The sequence below is a fragment of the Taeniopygia guttata genome, chromosome 3 (assembly GCF_048771995.1).
Source record: "Taeniopygia guttata chromosome 3, bTaeGut7.mat, whole genome shotgun sequence".
In the NCBI taxonomy this organism is placed as follows: domain Eukaryota; kingdom Metazoa; phylum Chordata; class Aves; order Passeriformes; family Estrildidae; genus Taeniopygia; species Taeniopygia guttata.
The window spans coordinates 41,188,330-41,207,293 of NC_133027.1; the positions used below are offsets into that span (position 1 = coordinate 41,188,330).

An 18,964-nucleotide genomic window follows, 5' to 3' on the forward strand; every position below is an offset into this window, starting at 1 on the left:
CTCCAAATAGCAGTGATGATGGCTGAGAGAAAAAGAAGGAAAAAAAAAAAATCCCTGCCTGAAAAGCCGAGAAAATACAAAGTAAGAGGTTGTCAGTGATCCTTACTGGGAAAAGTGTGAAGAACAAGAAACATATTGTCACTGTTCAGATGCGGTCAAGGTGAAGTGGGGAGACTGAATGAAAGTTACAACAATGTGACAAAAGAGAGACACAGATCCATTTAGTCTTAGAAGGAAGAGAGCAGGAGGCACAGAAGGCTAGTTCACGTGTTGCTTCTAAGCTGATTTTTGCTGTCATTTTATCATACAATTTCAGAGGGAAATGATGTATGCCCTTTTGTATCTCCTGACTTTGTCTTTTAAGAATAACACTTCGTTTCTTTCTCACTAGAGACCTTGTTCCTTTTTAGCATGTGGCAGTCCTATATTGTTTATAAGTCACATAGCTTTCTAAAGAAAAGTCTCATCACTATTTCTTGGTAGCAGTAGAGATTTTTCATTTGTTTGTTTATTTTTTCTTTCCCCCAAGCACATGCACTGGATGGTCTTTGTTCACAGTGACTCGTTATTGAAGAATAAACAAGGGCAAAAAAGAAATGTTGTGGGGGAGGAAGCACAATAACCTGCTAGGGATCCCTATGACTTGCACCCTACCTTGCTACGAGTGCACAAAAATCACCCTGCTTACTTCCCACCTGGAAACCCTCACCTGCTCACCTTCTGGTCCTGCTATGGGAGCTAGAATGGGAGGTCTCCAAAAGAAAGGGGAGAAAATGAATTTAAAACCATTCTGATCTAAACGGAGAGGTGGAGAAGCATTATGCTAACATACCAAAAGAGCAAGGGATTAGGGAACCTACCTGCCATTGCAGATACTTCAGCAGTAAAGTGTGTGGAGGCAGGATGAAAAACTGGCAGATCAGAGCAGAGAGTTTTTAAGAGTTTCACAATTATGTCGCTAAGGAGGTAGCCTATAAACATCTGGAAAATCTGGAGATCTTCAAAACAGATGTTGAAACAGAAAAAGAGACATGTTCCATCACAGCATCAGTATTTCCAAACATTTGAGAGAAAAAAATTGCAATCTTTGTGCATCATTCCTTCCACTGTAAAAAAAAAAAAAGTCCACATTTTTTGTTGCTGTCCTTGTTAAGGGCTCTGAGGCACCTCAGGAGATGGCTACAGCTGCTGTGGGTTTGGGTTCCAGTTGATAACCCTCTTGTCCAGAGGTATTTAATGACACTTGTCAACCTTTTCTGCTGCACCTCTTTTCTATACAGAACATGTTTATGTCTGTGTGGTGAAGAGTTTATACAACCTCAGAAGGCCCAGTGGGTTTACAGTGTGAGGTACAGGAAGATGAGCTCCCTTCAGACACCTGTCTTTTTGGAGGTGGACTTTTCAGCAGAGGTAAAATGTGATTTCATAGCATTCTGAAGCCAGTATCATTAGTTAATGCCTATCTTACCTGTGTGGAAATCAAGTCTAGAAAAGCTGTGGTTATTTAGGACATTGTGCTCACCAATATTTCAAGTGAAACATTCACTTAAATATATTTATAAATAAAACTTACAAAGCTAAAAATGTAATTTGGAAATCTGTTAAGAATAATCAGGCTCAAAAACTCCTCCTGGACTTTTTGTGGCAGGTACCTGAACCTATAGAGAGAGAGATTTGTTTCTTTGCTGCTGTACCAGGAAACATTTAGTGAAACTGGTATTTCCCTTGTTCCTCTCTATTTAAGGTTCCCCATTTTTTATTTTTTGCAGTTTTCTTTCTTGATCCACACTCCTCATATATCTAGCATTTTTAATTCCCTTTTTCTTAGCTTTTCCCTGAACTCATGTTACTTTTCACTTTCCCATTCCCAGTATTTTTACTGGTATTCCATTTATTTTGAACCCTTTCCCTCTTTCCTGCAGAGACTCCCTACTGAAATTCCTACACAAACTCCTGTTATTCTTCTTGCCGTGGCTCACTTCTGGCTGAAATCTAGAGCTGTTACAGAAGTTCCTGTATACACAGGAAAAGTTACAGGGTTTATCTACCTTTATATATTGTTCAAATATAGGGTCATTGCGTTTCTGCTTTCTGATTACCTGAGATTTTGGTGAACAATCTCTCTGTCTACTAAGCAATGCTCAAACTACAGGGTATATAAATAGTATTATCATATTTGCATAATCAGTAGTCTCATTCAGCAATTAGGATTTCAGTAATAATATCCAAACAAACATAATTTCCCAAATTATAGAAAACTCAATCAGAAATCATGTTTTATTGTATGTAGTAGTCTGTTGGAACATATAAAATACTTAAAAGAATTAACACTATTTTTGTTAAATTGAGGATTACCAAGTTTCAATTTACATGGGTACAAAAAAGAGGTAAAAAAATAATTCAGGTTTGTTTTTTTTTTTTTTTTTCCTAAGAGTATTTCTTACTGTTATACAGCTTGGTGCTACATAGCACCAAAAGTTTCATTAATATTTTTGGTTGATTTTTAAGGTAATATTTATTGATTTCCTTCTATCATATCCTGGATTTTGAGATATACTGTTCCAAAAGGTGAGTTAATGGGGTAAATTGGTCCATTAGAGGCATCAGTGCATTAGGACCAATACAAACTGGTGCATTTGGTCCTTCAGCTCCCAGGAATCTGTGAAAGGCAAGTGCACCAGACCATGTTGTTTTGGGCTGGGTCCTCCAACCAGCAGTCCTTCAGCTTCAAAAGCAAATGAGACACACAACACCATTAATCACAGTTGTGTTGAGCACTCAGAAGCTGAATTGTGCTGTTTCCAGATGCTAAACACCACTACAAACCCCATTGTATGTGTTACATGTTAGCCAGAGAGGAACTCTTAATCCTGGTTTGCTGTCTATAGCTGTTACAGATACTATTTAAAGAAGTCTTCCTACGGTATCTATAAATAAAAAATTACCATTTAGCTTTGCCATATTTTAAAGGAATGTAAACACGTTAAAGTAAAGGTTTGTGTTTTGTTGGTAATGCAGATGACTGCTTGCTGTGTTATGTACAGGATGATCCATATGCCACCCCTACTGAACTGGTTATTACCCATGCTGGCTGAGTTTACTGGTAGCTCTAATACACTTCTGCAACGAGGCACTACTTGTAACATCAAAGCAGGGGAGACATTAGCTCTTTTCCCCTATAGCCTCTGACCTGAAAGCTTTGCTTTTTATCTCTGTATAAAAGGAAAATATTCTTTTCAAAGAAGCCTGGCTAGAATGTGGATATTTTCTCCACTGTAGAATAAGAGCCTGTGAAAGTAATCTACAATTTTTCATCTTTTTTCAGAGTATTGTTTCTTTTTGGACTTCATGCCTCTTTTAGAGTTAAAACTCTCTCTTTCAAGTAATAGTGACTGGGAAGTGCTCTCAAAATCCTGAGGTGCTTCTGTTTTCTGTAACCCTGTCAGCCTGAAGAAAGGTGATGGAACATTTCTATTTTTGAAAGAGCGATATATTGTGCAAGAGAAAGAAAATAAAGTTTAAAAAATAGTTCATACTCAAAATAATGGGTACAATACAAATCCAATTAATTGTATACAGGGATTGCAAGGGAGCCAATATTTGGCAAATGAAAACTATATTTTATCTTGCAGATGTTTCCACTGATTTTTTAAAAATGAAAAAAACATATAGCAAGTGCTTTTATCAAGTGTATTTGAACTTTTAAATTGTTTGGATCATCTTATCTACTGACCTTTATGTATCAGGGGTTTTTTTGTGTAATTTAGCTTGTCTTTGTTTCAGTTCAACATTTTAGGATTCTTGGCTTTTAGATTCTTAACTTGAGCTGTCTTAGAGAGGAGCTGGACATCAGAAATAGCTAAGTGTACAATGCCAAACATTTTTTCTGGTGTATGACCCGGACAATTACTTTTGAGTATCAGATCCCTTGTTCAGAGGCAATCACAAGGAAAGGAGTGCTGATTTAAACAAACATAGGTGCAGTAAACAGAAAAAGGAAGACCAAGCATAAATGAACTATCATTTCACAATTTGTTGGTATATTTCTGCTTATAAAGATATTTCAATCCTAAATTTTAAATTATCTTCCCAATAATTTCCTAAACTCATGAGCACTGATTGTATTACAGGTACTGTAGAGTGCCATACTAGCATGATCTGGACTCCCAAGATTTCAAATATAATATGAAACTTCTTTTTCTACTTCTGTTTATTTCTTTTTCTTAGAATCCAAATGGGAAACAGAAGAATCATCTCAGTTCTTTTCCACAGTTCCTGGCTTCTGAGATGGCATTAAACATTATTCAGTCTATGACACTTAACTCACAGTGATGTTAAGTCAGTGATTAATTCAATGAAAACTCATTGATTTTTGGATGCTTTAGGTGGGTCTTCTTATAAATATGCATAGTTCCTTGAGGTGGGTGTTTTAAAATTTAGCCTGAGCTTCATTGCTTTTCCACATACTTCCTAAAAATTGCTTAGCCGAGGTAGGGTGGCACAGTCCAATTCTGTTGTAATGGCTAATTGAAAAAAAAATAAAGCTTCTCAACTTTCTCTGTAAGACTTCATATGAATAAATAAATTTCAATCTTTCTTCACTGGAAAAAAGATGGATCACTTGTTTGTGTTTTTAATAAAGGTATATAATTTCATTATACTCACAGAAGTGCAGACTAGCATATATTTTTAAGCATAAATACTTTTATTTACAAAATAAGACAGAAAAGCATTAGTGTAAGCTTTTAAAAATGTCTTGTTACTTTTTTGTTTTAATATATTGTTTTTCTTCTTTGGTGTTTGATTGTAGCAGAGAACAGTTTTTCTTGCAGTGTTAATTTTCTTAAGAGGAACGACATATGTGTTCTTAAGTTATACATATTTTATCATGTGCTAGACATAGTAGGAATCATGTCCCTAAAATACTTTCCAGGAATTTTGTAAGCAAAAATGTAAGAAGGAGAAGAAGAGAACAGAGTTTATGGGTTGTTTGGTTTTTGTTTGTTTTTGTTTGGTTTTTTCCCCAGATTGTAATAATTAATAATTGAGAAAAATCAAAGTGTTTTCAAAATGTAAATATAAGTAAATTATGTATTAAACTTGTATCACTAGTTAGAATAGTCTGAAACCATCTGCCAAAAATGAATATCTTTGCTTGCATTCAACTAATATGCCACCTTACAGTTACTTGCGTTTTACTCCTGTTTGCTACAGGTGAAGTGGGTGAATATCAGACAGCTCATTATAGAGACATGCATGCTGCATTCCCAAAGTAGGATGACAGAACAAGTCATGGTATGTATTGTAATTTCAGTTCTACAATGCATCTTCAAGCTGTCTGAGGTAAAATGCTTACTAAGCACTGCACTGGGGCTGTCAGATTTCTTCATGGGGTGGTAATTAAATTGAGGCAGCTCTACCATTTATTTTGTGGAACTAAGCCAGAATTATCTGTATCCTAAAAATATGCTGCTGTAGACTGCTGGTTGTAGAAGGAGCACAGTTTTTTGCATATAAATTATCTTTTATGGAAAAAGTCCTGTTTCTCCCTGTTTTTCCTCACCTCCGTAGGCTGTGTGGGAGGAGAGCTGTTTTGTCACTGGGCTTGTTTAAGTCTGAGCGAAACTGGTCATGATACCATCAGAGATGGTATCTTGCTTAAAACTGCAGACATTTGGGCTGGATTCAATTTGTGACTAATAGGGATAAAGGATTGATGGTTGCTGTGGCCAAGGGTGGCATTAACGTTTCCTGCCTGATTTACAGTGCTCTTAGCCCTGGTATAATTGGCCCAGTTGGCCATGGCTGGCCACTGCCACAAAAATAAAGCTGAGTGCATGTGAGGATGCAATGTGATAAATGAATAGGGAGTTTCTTCTGGTCATTTCTGGAGACCAGCTTCATTATTAAAACACATGGGAGCTGCTGTGCTGGGTCAGACCAAGGGTTCTGGTAACTCAGTGGTGTGTCTCTGCCAGCACTCTGGCATTCTGCTCTGAAAATCAGAGCTGTTCCAAAGTGACCCTGGCTTAGAAATAGTGCTCAAGATGTAGTGTCTTCTCAATACTGTCGCTCATGTTCTTCCTGAGAGAAGGCAGTGAGAATTGCAGATAACTTTAATGGTATATCCACACAATGGACTTGCAGAGCAGCATGATTATGTTCTTGTCTTCTTATCTGCTTGCTTTCTAGTGAATCTGACCTTTCTGAAAATGGTTATTTTACCTAAAAACTATGGTGAGATAGGCAGCACAATTGTAACTAGCTGAATATCAAAAGTATATGCAACTCATATAACTTCAAATTCAATTCCAAATGTATTTTTTAGGATTGTAAAGGGTGAGGCTGATGTGCAAAGGAAACTTTGATAGGATAAGTTTCCTATGATGCACAAATGAGTTTATTTTATAATTCAACATCCTTTAGAAAATTGTTTGGATTGAGTTCAGTTGATTTAGTCAGACAGTGAGACCAAACACTGGAGAGGAAATAGCATACAGATGCAAAACTCTTTTCAAGTGTACAGTGTGGAAGAACTGTTAATAGATTATCTGGAAATACATGAAATTTCCTGAAAAAGCTATAGTTTTTTGGGTTTTTTTTTTTTTTTTTTTTTTTTTTAAGAAATGGTGGTGAATATGAATGCATGATCAGAAAAGTTGAAACCCACTGTTTACTTTAAAAAATGTGTCAAAATGGTTGTCCTTTTCCAAACTGAAATAAATAAATATATGGAAGCACTTAAATCAGTGTCCAATAAATAAATAGCTACATTTAACAGAAACGTATTACATAGGAAAGAAGTTGGAAAGGGTAGGCTTTATTCATGGGCTCCCAGCTGCTCAGGGTCTACCTATAGTCAGAAGAAAGAAAAAGGTATGGATTCCTATGGGGGAATTCAGAATAGGAATCTGAACTAACTTGGCTCTCGCTTTGAAGCACAATTTGTCATCAAAGGATATTGTGACAAGAGACAGTGCAACTGTTTCATTAAGAACATTTCTTATACCATTCTCTCATTATGAAAAAAGCTTTTTGTTGTTGAAAGCTGTGATTTGCCATTTAAAAAATATATGTATGAATCTGGCTCAAATATCTTCTACATCACAAATATTACTCTTTAAAAATATAATTTTCCTTATTAATTAATATTTTATCCATAATTATTGAATTTTGAAACGCATTATCTCCTTGGATGCTTGTATTTTCTTTTACCTTTGGTAAACCATATATATATATATATATATATATATATATATATATATATATATATATATATATATATATATACATATATATATACATATATATATACATATATATACACATATATATATATATATATATATACACATATATATATATACATACATGTGCGCATGCTTTGATTTTACTGCTGTTTTTTTCTGGTTCCCTTGTCATATTTGCTTCATTCTGTTTCATCTATTATACTTAATGGACAACAGTTTTCACTTAGAATAATCTTTATGCTTTTTTGTATTTTAAATAGCATATTGTGCTGGTATTAATGATGTTACACTAAGTCCCTCATCTTGCATAGACTGATTCATGTTTCTCACTTTGCACAATCTGAACTGTCCCACTGGAGTTCACACAAGAGCATAAAGCTCCTAATTTCCTTTAGCGGACTCATTTCCAGTATCACAAAGCCCCATTTTAGAGACTGTTGCTTAGATCTGAAAATGCACATTTCGCTGGAAGCTATTGTAAAAATATGTCCTTAGCTGGAACCTGTAGAACAGAATTTTAATCTGGAGTAAATTAAGCCTATATCTTGAGGGATACATCTTGACCAGCAGCATTTTATGACTATCTGACAATCCTTTGCACTCTTGAAACACAGAAACAACGTTGCTTTTGTACTAACGTTTTCACAGTTGCAGTTCATAGCACAAAGCAAGAGGCAGTAAAAGTAGTGCATTTGATTTTGTCCCGCAACTCTTCTACTCAGAGGAAAGTAGCTAGAATAACAGACAATAATTAGCTTTCAGCCAAATTGTGTATGAAATTTTAGTCTGTAGATTTATTGCAACTATGTCAGCCTGAAGATTAAAGGCTTCTTAACTACATAGTGTTGCAACAGCTGAGCAAGCTGTGAAGGAGCCAGTGGGGTTTGCTGTATAATAACTGGTCTGTTGGTCACTGGAAGAGACTGGATTTCTGTGTCCAATCCAGACAAACAGAAGTCTACCCTCTTGTCACCATATATGACCAGGTATTTCAGTGTAGCTGACACAATTTCTGCTGTGCTGGAAACATAATATTCATTGACATGGTAGATGCACAGGTCCAAGTAAAGTTAATGTTTACCATCCCTGGTTTTGGCAGCATGCTGCAGCTTACTAATTAATTTGGTTGCTCCTTGTGCTTTTTTTCTTACCACTGTGGATATAATCAATGGATATCAGGTGTTCTACAGTCAGGAATGCATTTTTAAATAGAGATTTTATAAACAGTGAGCTGTATTCTCTTCCATTGGAGATATCCTAAACAGACCCAAGAAAAAGTAAATCAGTGTCAGATAATTTTGCTTTTTTGTCCTGGGACAGCCAAAACTTTGTTCAGCTGTACCAGACTGCCATCTTGGCTTTCCATCATGAAGCATCCGGGATGCCAGTCTTCAATTACCCTTCGTCATTGTTGCCTTGTGTTACTTCTTCTTCTGGCAAACCTATAATTTGCATCTGATTTGAAATAATTAATTTCTGTTTCTAACCAGCCTGTAAGTTTCGCTAGTTGTTTTTTCTTTGCTTGGAAATAAAATTAGGTCAATTCCATTTCACTTCATACAAGATGTAAATGAGTTAGATGGTGTAGACATTACTGAAGACTGATCATCTGGAGACCTCAACATACCCTCAGATTGCATAAAGGAGGGTTCCTAGCAAAGTTTGCTTTCTCAGTTAGTATGAAAGAGTATTTTTTGATATATAGGTTTGATTTTTTTTTTTCTGGAATTTCTTAAAGTCATCTTCTCTAGGATACTGAGGAAGGAGGAGGAGAACAAACAAAATTGTAGTTTGTGTCCTTTTTTTTGTGACCAGAATGTTGGAAACAATCAAAGATGGATGGATTCAGTGGGTACAGTGGGTACAATCTCCTTGAAAATGTCATCCTTCCACATTAATTTTCAAAATATTGATGACTTTGGTTAATGTTTCAAAGAGCCAGCTTTAAATAATAATGTCAAAGCCAGTGACGGTGATAGGAGCTCCGTGGTTAAACAGGCTTGGAAAAATGTTTTGATGAGCAAGGGACATACTATGATGGGTGTCATGGCAGGTAATCCTTTATATCACAAATTTGTTCAGTAGAACAGAAGTCCATACTTTTGTATGTTTTAAATCAAAGAGGCAGCAAGGAATAGTCCGTGGTACACCCAACAGTTAATGTATTCTCTGAATCTCTGCTGATGTGAGGTCGTGTGATCCATTTGGTGTCCCTGTGCCCCTTGTGCTATTTGCCCAGTAAGGCTGATCTAGAAAGGGGATTAGAAATACTCTAGGCACCACTGCATTTTAAAATTTCTTTGAATTAAATCAGAGGGTGTTTTTTCCTAATAGTTACTTTCCAGGCAGAAATCAATTAGTCTAATAGCACTACTCTTCTCCAAAATGGAATTGTACTGGACTGGTTTGATGTCTTATAATTGCACACTGTATGGTTCTTTGACTCTTATCTCTCCCTCAGTCTGTGAATTTGAAACCATCAGGAAGATGTCACATTGGTATGAGTATTCTTCAGTGATAAGAACAGTAATTGTTGTAGGGAGACTTCTTAATCTTGGGTCACTCAAATCCCTTTTAAAGACAGCAGGTGCTCTCCAGAACAAGCATTAACAAGAAGAGATTATGAGGTAACCTGTTGTTCTTTATATCTCAGCATCTCTTGACAAAGCTTACCATCAGGCACTGTGTTCAGAAGCCAGTCAGTACAGGAAAAAAAATCAAACATGACTCAGGAAGGAACTGACGTTTTTAGTGCTAAAGAGTGGATTCATTTTAAAGGGTGAATACGGAGAACTGCTACGGGGAAATTAATATTTAGATAAGATAATTATATGAGTAAATTATAAAAGCAAGAAATAAATTGGCAGGGGCTAAAAGAATAGAGCTGCAGATAACCATGGTATAATGCAACCAGAAAAAAATTCTACTTCCTCAGAAATAAAAATCTGAAACTGCATCTTGCCAGCTTTACATTGTGTTGAAATTCCTTGTACATTTTACCCCTCATCTTCTTCCCAGCTGTGGCAAACATGGTGAAAGCAAGTCAGCCATTCGTATTGTCAGACTCTGGCACTGCCAGCAGTATGGCTTCATGCAGACTTACTGCTGCTGTAGGCTGCTTACCATAGACAGGGTGAATTCTTGAAGCTGAACATGCTCAGGGTCTAACAGCTCTTCCAAGTATGATCACAGTGGAGCAGAAATGACTGTTATTTTCAGCTCTCTAAATTTACGAACTTCTGGATCCAAATGCCAACTAAAATATGTTCAAATAAGACATTGTTTTTTTTAATTCTGTCCATTTCCATCAAGATTATGACACAAAATTAGCTGTGCAAAGCAGGTCTATGGCAATCTTTGGGAGGTCAGGAATTAAGTATAGGATAAATCATTGCATTCAGATGATAAAGCAACTTTCAAAACCAGTTCAAGGAAACTTTTTAAAAAGGTATTTAGATCCAAAGGTGTAGTTAGCACTTTCTAAGAACACGCATCTCAGGGAGTGTTAGGGACTTAGCCATTCTTCAATCTACTTTGGAAAAAAAGATCAGCTAGGCACCTATCTCAGCCTCTAAGTTCCTCAAATACTTGAAAAAAAAAATAAAAATTTGGCCTTTGATAACTCAAATCCCCTTGACTTTCTATAAGGCTTTTCCTGAATTCTAGATCCTCATAGGTTGTGAGTGCCTAAGTCTCTTAAATTAAATTGTGAGTTAAAGGCCCAGGTACTTTTGAAAAGCTGAACCTTGGTGCTCAAGTCACTTCTGGAAAATAATGTTAGACTGCTAATTCCCTCAGGTGCTTGAGAAATATTTTCCTGTCACCTCTGAGAAAATATTCTAGAGGAATTTACTTTCTTAATCACTTGCTTTGTCCCAGACTTTGTATAACAACTTTGTTTAATATTTATTATGGAGAATTTTTTTCCCCAAAAGAATGATAAAACTCTTTTATAAAATGAAAAATTATGACAAAAGTATATATTTATGCTTTCAGGAGGCAAATGTGTTTTTTAATGGAATTTAAATAAATGGAATTTTTATGATGAAAAAAGCAACAGTAAAAGTAGTGATTATGTTCTTCATAGTTCATTTGCTTCCCTTGCCCTGAAGATCTTGTACAGAAGTAAAATGAGATCCCTGGTGAAGCCTACAATGTCATTGACTCTGAAGAAGGACTCAGAGACCCATTGGTGTTTAATGACCCTTACTAGCCTCCACGAAAGAAACTGGTATGATCCACTAAAGGAGACATATGGTTCTCTGGAATTATAAAGAAACACTGTTTTCTTCATGGGTAAACATTATAGTCATGCATTTCCTAAACACTGCCTGGTTTTAGATGACTGCTTTTAAAATGGCCATCCAAATTTGGTGAGGAATTGCATTCATTTTTCATTAGTACTTGACCAACAGCAGTGGTATTTTTTCAATACTGCAATCATGCAATTTTAATGCTCTTATCATTCTGCACTATCACATCAGACTGAACAAAACACAACAGATAAGAGAGCTGAACTACACAATAAAGAGCAAATGAAGACCCTTATATGGCATGGACACATCTTATAATACAATCATGTGGTGATACCCCAGAGTTATAGGTAAGTGTTGGAATATTAGGGTATTTCTGTATTAATTTCTTAATGAAATTAAAGTATATACTTTACTGCAGTTAGACATCGGGTAAGGGAAGAGAAGGGAAGGGAAGGGAAGGGAAGGGAAGGGAAGGGAAGGGAAGGGAAGGGAAGGGAAGGGAAGGGAAGGGAAGGGAAGGGAAGGGAAGGGAAGGGAAGGGAAGGGAAGGGAAGGGAAGGGAAGGGAAGGGAAGGGAAGGGAAGGGAAGGGAAGGGAAGGGAAGGGAAGGGAAGGGAAGGGAAGGGAAGGGAAGGGAAGGGAAGGGAAGGGAAGGGAAGGGAAGGGTGAAGCCAAATATTTAAAGGCAAAATAAAATAAAAACTGATTTGACAATGAAGTAAACAGTAGTGGAGATTCAGTTAGGACAATATAGGAAACAAAAAGGAAATATTTTACTGCAGTCATGTCACAGAATGAACAGGGTCAGAACCTGTTGCATGAGTAGAGTCTAGCTGCAGTAAAGTGCTGAATATATCTAAAAAGTCTCAGTAGATACGCCAGTGTAGACAAATTTTGATCAGTAATGTTGTACTTCGTGATTCTCTCTCTCTGATGTGTCCCCCAGAAAAAAAAAATCTCTCAACACAACATTGACATCTTTCACTGGTGCTAGGGATGTTTTACCTATGGTAAAACAAGTGCAGTTATCTTAGTTTCAATTTCTCTGAAGGGTGTGCTCAATTCTAAACTTGAACCATCTAGGAGAAAACATATTAAGCTACTGGATTTTTTTTTCTTGATCAGTCTTTTCAGTGACTATCTTTTCACAGCTACATGGAAAAACAATATGATTGATTCTGCTGGTTTATAATTTTTTTCCTCCTTTAGTATACTTCTCCATGCTTTTTACAATAAATGGCATTGAATCTGGCTTTTTTTTTTTTTTTTGTGAAATGTGACAATTTATGTAAACTAAGATTCCTCTTGAAAATCAATTCAGCAGTTTTAGTAATGCACTTGTCATATGGGAATATTAATATGAAAGAAAAATGACATGGATATATAAGAAATTGAACTAACTGCCTGTTTAGAGATATCAAAAAGCACAGTGATGAATACTCTGAAATATTTGTTGCAAGATCCATTCTACAGTCATTAGAGATGCAAATGTTTAAAATTATTTTTATCTAATATTATCCCAGTGATTAAGAAAAACTGTAATGTTTCTACTTTACATATACCATGTGCCATAGCCTTTATATTGCTGGGTAGAATCTTCTAACAAAAAATACATAGTTCAGCTCAGATTTGAAATGCTGTAGTGGGAGGAATAGAAAAGGTGAATTTGCTTCTCACACTGGGACTGTAGCAGGGAGAAAAAATGGCTAGTAGGAATAGTCAGAAATTCAGACTTTCCTATGATAAGACTGATGAAATGCAAGGCAGGGACAGTGCCCTGTAAAGGAGCCAAGTCATTCTTCCGTGCAAGGCAAGAGTAAAGCAAGATATACTGTGATTCTCTGAGTCCAAATAAGACCTTTTCACCTTATTCTGCTAATGTAAAGGGCTATAGGATGGATTTTCATTAACTTTTGAGATACTTTGCACTATTGGAGAGTTTAAACTTGACATTTCCAGTCAGTATTCATTCTCTAGGCTGCTCCCTGGTAGTACAATAGCCTTCTCTTGAACCGTCAAAGAGCTGTGTTTCAACAGCCCATCAGGATAGTAACCAAACTTGAGTGTTGTTTGTCCAAAGTATTCAGGAGGAATCAGTTGACTCCCTTGCTTCTTTTCTGAATTGTTATCCTTTAAATGTTAGTGTTGACAACCATAAAAAACATACTGTTTCAATAAGATCATGCCAGTTTCAGTATCCTGCCTGATGAAGGCTGGGGGAAAGTGCAGAAGTTTTAAGGGGCACTACTGCAATTTCCCTTTAAGAAATTTAGTATTCATTTATTTTACTTTTTGTTGCATTAGTTATGAGGTGACTGAGGTGACTAAATGAATATGAAAAAAGCTGTACATAAAACAAAATCAATTAAGAGTTATCCAAAGAATGTAAATATATTTGATACTGCATTCTAGTTTGGAAGAAACTCAAATTTGAATAAGAGGTCTATTTTTCAATGAGTATGCCCTGCACAGGCATAAAAAATGCCAGTAAAACAGATGGTATAATGATTTTGGTAGCTTGACAGACTTACCCCACCGCTTCATTTCTCTCTCTGTTGACTTTGTCCCTTACATTCCAAAGATGGATAAATGTATTAACATGTAGTTTACCATACAGGTCAGAGGATCTTTCTCATTTGACCTTGAAAACAAATGTTCTGTCTACTCTGCATGGATAATTCATAAGATTTAGTGGCTCATCTCTGTATGTTTGGCATTTAGAAATGTTGCTTCCCCAAATGTCTCGTTGTCTTCGGCACCAGTTAGGTAGTGCACTGCAGCTGAAAGCTGGTTACACATTTATGGGGCCAGACTTGTGTCACACGGTGATTTCTGGTTCTTAACATGAAGGCACAGATGCTGCTAGCACCATGAAAGTGTTCCATTTTCCTTAGTAGCAGGGCGTACTCTTTGTTACGTCCTTTGGACTCGATCAGTTGAAGAAAAATGTTTGTTACAATTTAGACAAAAGAAAACAGATAATGGACGAGCAACGATCACTGTTAAAAGTTTGTGTTAGCTGAATTACTAGACTAATTATAGTAAGCAACAGTACTTCAGTATTGATAAGATGGAAGAAAAGTAAATTGAGAGACTAAAAAATACAAGTATAAGGTCAGCTTTCTAGATGAGACAACTAGAAGATGAGACACCTCTGGTGAGTACTGTACAATTTTAGGGGGCATAGTTCTGAAGTTATTTCTGCTTAACTTACTACCTTCATGAGCTACAAAAATCATGCTGGCTACAAGGTTAATATAACAAAAAACTGATCTCGCTTCAGAGGGCTTGCAGTTAAGAGTAAGGTAATCAAAGATTTGAATACTGTCATGTATCAGGATACACCCCTGCACATCAGGAGTCAGTGAGAGAGTATTGATCTGCTGGGTAAGCAGCAATCACATCTCATCAGTCGCTTAGTCATTATTGAGTCTCTAGTCATCATAGTAAAATAAAGATTTAATATAGGGCTATGTCTGGGCATATATTCACAAAAACTAAGCAAGTTGTTCAGCTCCCCTTTGCAGGACTATAGTTTCTGCCTAGACAGAGGATATTTTTTGAGGTACGTGGATGGAAACACTCCTAATATTTTCTCTCACACCAAATAAAATATAAATACATTTTAAGGGTAACTCATATTCTTGAAAGTATACATACAAAAAAGCCTACTCCAACTGGCACAAGATATCACTTCCATAAAATTAGGCTGTAGCTGTAACCTTCTGTTACTATTTCTTTTTATTCTATCCCTTGTGCAAGTCCTTGTGCTACTACATGGTGAACCTCAAAAACTGACCCAAACTGTAATAATATGGCAAGAAAAAAGCTTAGGATTTCAGTTCCATAAGTTCTCCAGTCAGTCTCTTGTGTCACTGCAAACAGGGTTGTACCAACAGAGGGAAAGAGGTAAGAGATTCAAAAATGAGAGCTATCACCTCTTAGGAGCAGCCCTAACTTTTTCTAGCTGAAGGTGTGCCTGGAATTGTGCTAGGAGAAAAGCTGTCCCCAGAAATAAGAAAAATAATGATAACAATGTATTGTACCCTACAAAGGATGGTACTGATCCTGAGCATATTGAATATTTGCCATTTCTATAAAATCCTTGGCACACTAGCACCAGTAGTTGATTAGATATTTTTAAGAGATCCTAAAGAATTTAATGCTTTTTATTATATTGTATCTGTGCCTATTAAAATATATACTGAATACTGTGCATAATTATGTTCATAAGAGAACAGTAGTAGGATAGCAGCTGAGATTTAATTAATTTTATTGAGAGAGAACAATTTTTAGTTGACAGCAAAGTTAAGAAAGATGTGCTTGACTGGAAAAATCTAAGACCACATATGCAGTTTTGTCCTTATGCTGGTGGCAAAGAGTAGCATGCTCTTCTACAGAAATTTGGGAAATATTCTGTTCCATCCAGGCTCATAGGCCTAAAAGAGCAACAATCCCAGTGTCCATGGGCAGCATGAACAAACTGTCTGTGCTCCTTGCATTTGCTCCTACTGCTGAAGAGGCACCTTTATCTGAGCCTTTTCTATCTCTCTCTGGTCCCTGTGCTGAAGCTGCTTCAGAGGGCAGGTACCCTGCAATTCAGGCATAGCTTTAGAGTTCTTTGTGCCTTGGAGTTAAATGGCCCTCTTATCCTCAGTCACCAAAGATATCCCCAGTGAGTGGAAAAGAGAAATCCCCTGTGGGACCTCCTGCCTTTGCTGGTGAACCAAAGCCAGCCACCTCCTGCATCTGAGTCCACAGGGCAGGTACAGTGGTACCCTGGTGCTCCACCAGCATGCAGATACCGGCATCCAACAAAGGCACCAAAACCACAGACAGACCACAGGGGCTGCAGAGGTTTCTAATTCTAAGCTGAATTCGAGAGTACCTTCTATTTCATCTGTATGTGCTTGGAGAATAGTGCATTCAAATTCTTGAATTGCATGGCAGCGTTAAGGTTTGTCCACTGTTCCCCACCATGCCCTTTCCAAAGTATGAATCCAAACCAAGGGTGTAGTAGGTCTGCAATTTCTCCCACTCTTCCCTTTCTCTTCCTACTCCCCTCCCAGATAACACAGAGTGACTATAGGGGGCAATACAACCTCACCATACACTTACAGCCTCTGTACATCAGTAATATGCCACATTAATAGGTGGAAACATTTAAGAATCAGTTTTTACATCTTGCTTTTGAATAATTTGTGTCATGATACAAATTATTGTTACCTAGCCTCCACAAAATGGAAGGTTTTAACTTCAGATAAGCTTTTACTGTTTTGATGTTTTTTGTTTGTAAGTGAAAGTTAATAAATAGTGATTTTATTTCATATTACTAATTCAAATTAAAATCTAAAATAAAACGAGCCATAAAAACCAAACTAAGGTAATCTTGAAATCCACTTGACATTGATCTAAGCAGAACTGCTCCAAGTCTGTATGTATCTCATATTCATGTAATTCAATCTATATGCCTGTCAATATTTCTGCTGCAGTTTAATTTCTTCAGATCAGCTTCTTTCTCACTTAATGCAGATTTCCAGAAGTTAGTCCACTATACAGGGATTAAATGATATTCTTATATTTTCTGGTATTTTTGTGTAAAAATATTTACATATTAGAATTCCTGAATGAAAATCTAATTGTCATAACAAAAAAAACCCAAACCATATATTAATTTGGTCCCATTTTTCCTACATTGATTGATGTGCACTTCACAGTAAGCAGGCAAAGAATGGTAGCAAAGATAATTTCCAGCTCTTCTTGTTCAATGGTGTAGAATTGTGTACCTGAGCTTTTCTTACTCAACCTTCCTGCTTTCTGTAAAGGAATAGTTAGAAGATGCAGAGCTGAACTTCTGTTAACATGATTAGAAAAGCTGTTGTTACAGACTATTTTCTATTATTTTAATTTTGTGTCATTATAATTTATGACAGTTAGTGTTTACTAAAGTTTCCCTGAAGCAAAAATGATTTAATGTTCAACACACACATTAAAATGTGTTCTATTTTCATATGTTAAAGCTGATAGAATTATAATTTAAGCAGAAATCTGTGCTTAACAGTGCAGCACATAGAATCTCTGAACACAAGATGAAACTGAAACTTCTATCTGAAGGGAAAACAAAGGCAGCAGTAATGTGGCTTAATAATTACAGTTAGAGCAATGTGATGTTTTTGTAATGAAATTCAAGCCCAGGTGAAGATAATGTGCTTTGGGTTTTGTTGTAGAAGTGAGGCATAGTTTGAAACCTGGGCTTTCATACTTGGTGACTTTATATTGGCTTTATATTGGCTCATAACCAAACCCATAATTTTCACTAGAAGTTCCTTTTCAATTTTCTCATCCATTCCGACTCAGATCTGACTCCTAGAGACAGTAAGTCTCAAATTCTTGAGGAAAATCCACTGACTTCACTGAATGCTGAAAATTCTTAGTTTTTAATCCTCTAATGTTAGCACTTCAGGTTTACTCAATAGCTTACTGACCTTTACTTAGCCATGTACACATTTCAGTGGGAATTTTCAATACTTTTTCACTAAAAATCGTGTTCAACAATATTTCCTGATCATTAAGACCTGTGTACCTAAAGCATAGACCGAGAACATCTCCTACAAGGCCAGAATACAAATTTATACCTTTTCACAATCTCTTTCATTTTGTCATTTGTCAGATTCATATGAAATCCAATTTTAACAATTCCTGGTATTGGATATTGTTGGTGAGTGTGACCAGTTATGTATGGTGGTGTTTGGATTTGATCCTTCCTTTCCACTCTTTGTCCAAGAAGAATGCTCAAAGCTAAGCTAGAAGATAATCCATTGAGATTGATGGTCCATGTCTATCCACAAAAATAAAACCCCCAAATCCCCCCAAACTGCAAAACTGATTTTATGACTTTGAAGAAAGAAGTGAAGTTGTTCATCTGAGTAATTGGAGGGGGAAAATAATTAAAACCAACAAAAAATATCAAACTAAAACTATATTTACATACTCACCCTGGAAAAGGAATTCAATAGTTGTATAGAATTCCACCTTGTTCTTTATTATATATTTTGCTAAATATATTAGAGGTAGAGCAGCACTAGCAAAATTTTTAGTTTTTTTCAAGGCAAGTGCTGAGTAATTTGGTAGACTCATATAAAAATGGAAAATAATTTGATGCGGATAGCAGACTATACATCAGAATAGAAGAGACACTTGCAGGAAGATATGATATAGATCAATGATGGCTGGAAAATTTCTAATATGGTTTCTGTTGTTAAAACAGGATCAAAAAGAGATCCTGGAAATTAAGAACATTGAACTCCACCTTGCTTCTGGGGAAACTGATTGAGAGTCTAATTAAGGATAGAATAGTTCAGCATAGGGATAAGTATAACCTAATAGGGTCACACCTGCACAACGCTGGTAGAGGGAAAGCATACTTCTCTAACTTGTTAAAGTGCCTTGGAAAAGTTA

At 36.3% G+C, this 18,964-nt stretch overlaps 1 protein-coding gene across 37 annotated transcripts in view; it reads left to right on the forward strand.

The window, feature by feature from the left end:
- Positions 1-18,964, forward strand: part of LOC140683684 (uncharacterized) — a 545,997-nt gene that overhangs the window by 152,462 nt on the left and 374,571 nt on the right. For 28 of the 37 annotated variants that reach the window (XR_012054984.1, XR_012054985.1, XR_012054986.1 and 25 more), the window contains 2 exons: positions 1,281-1,410; positions 5,215-5,295. Coding sequence is in view for 19 of the 37 variants with exons in the window: in XM_072926705.1 (XP_072782806.1) it covers positions 1,281-1,410; positions 5,215-5,295 (211 nt within the window). In the remaining 18 variants the exon portion in view is untranslated. Of the gene's footprint in view, positions 1-1,280; positions 1,411-4,227; positions 4,386-5,214; positions 5,296-11,734; positions 11,854-18,964 lie in introns of those variants that run through there. The other 9 variants (XR_012054979.1, XR_012054978.1, XR_012054982.1 and 6 more) reach the window with 3 other exon arrangements.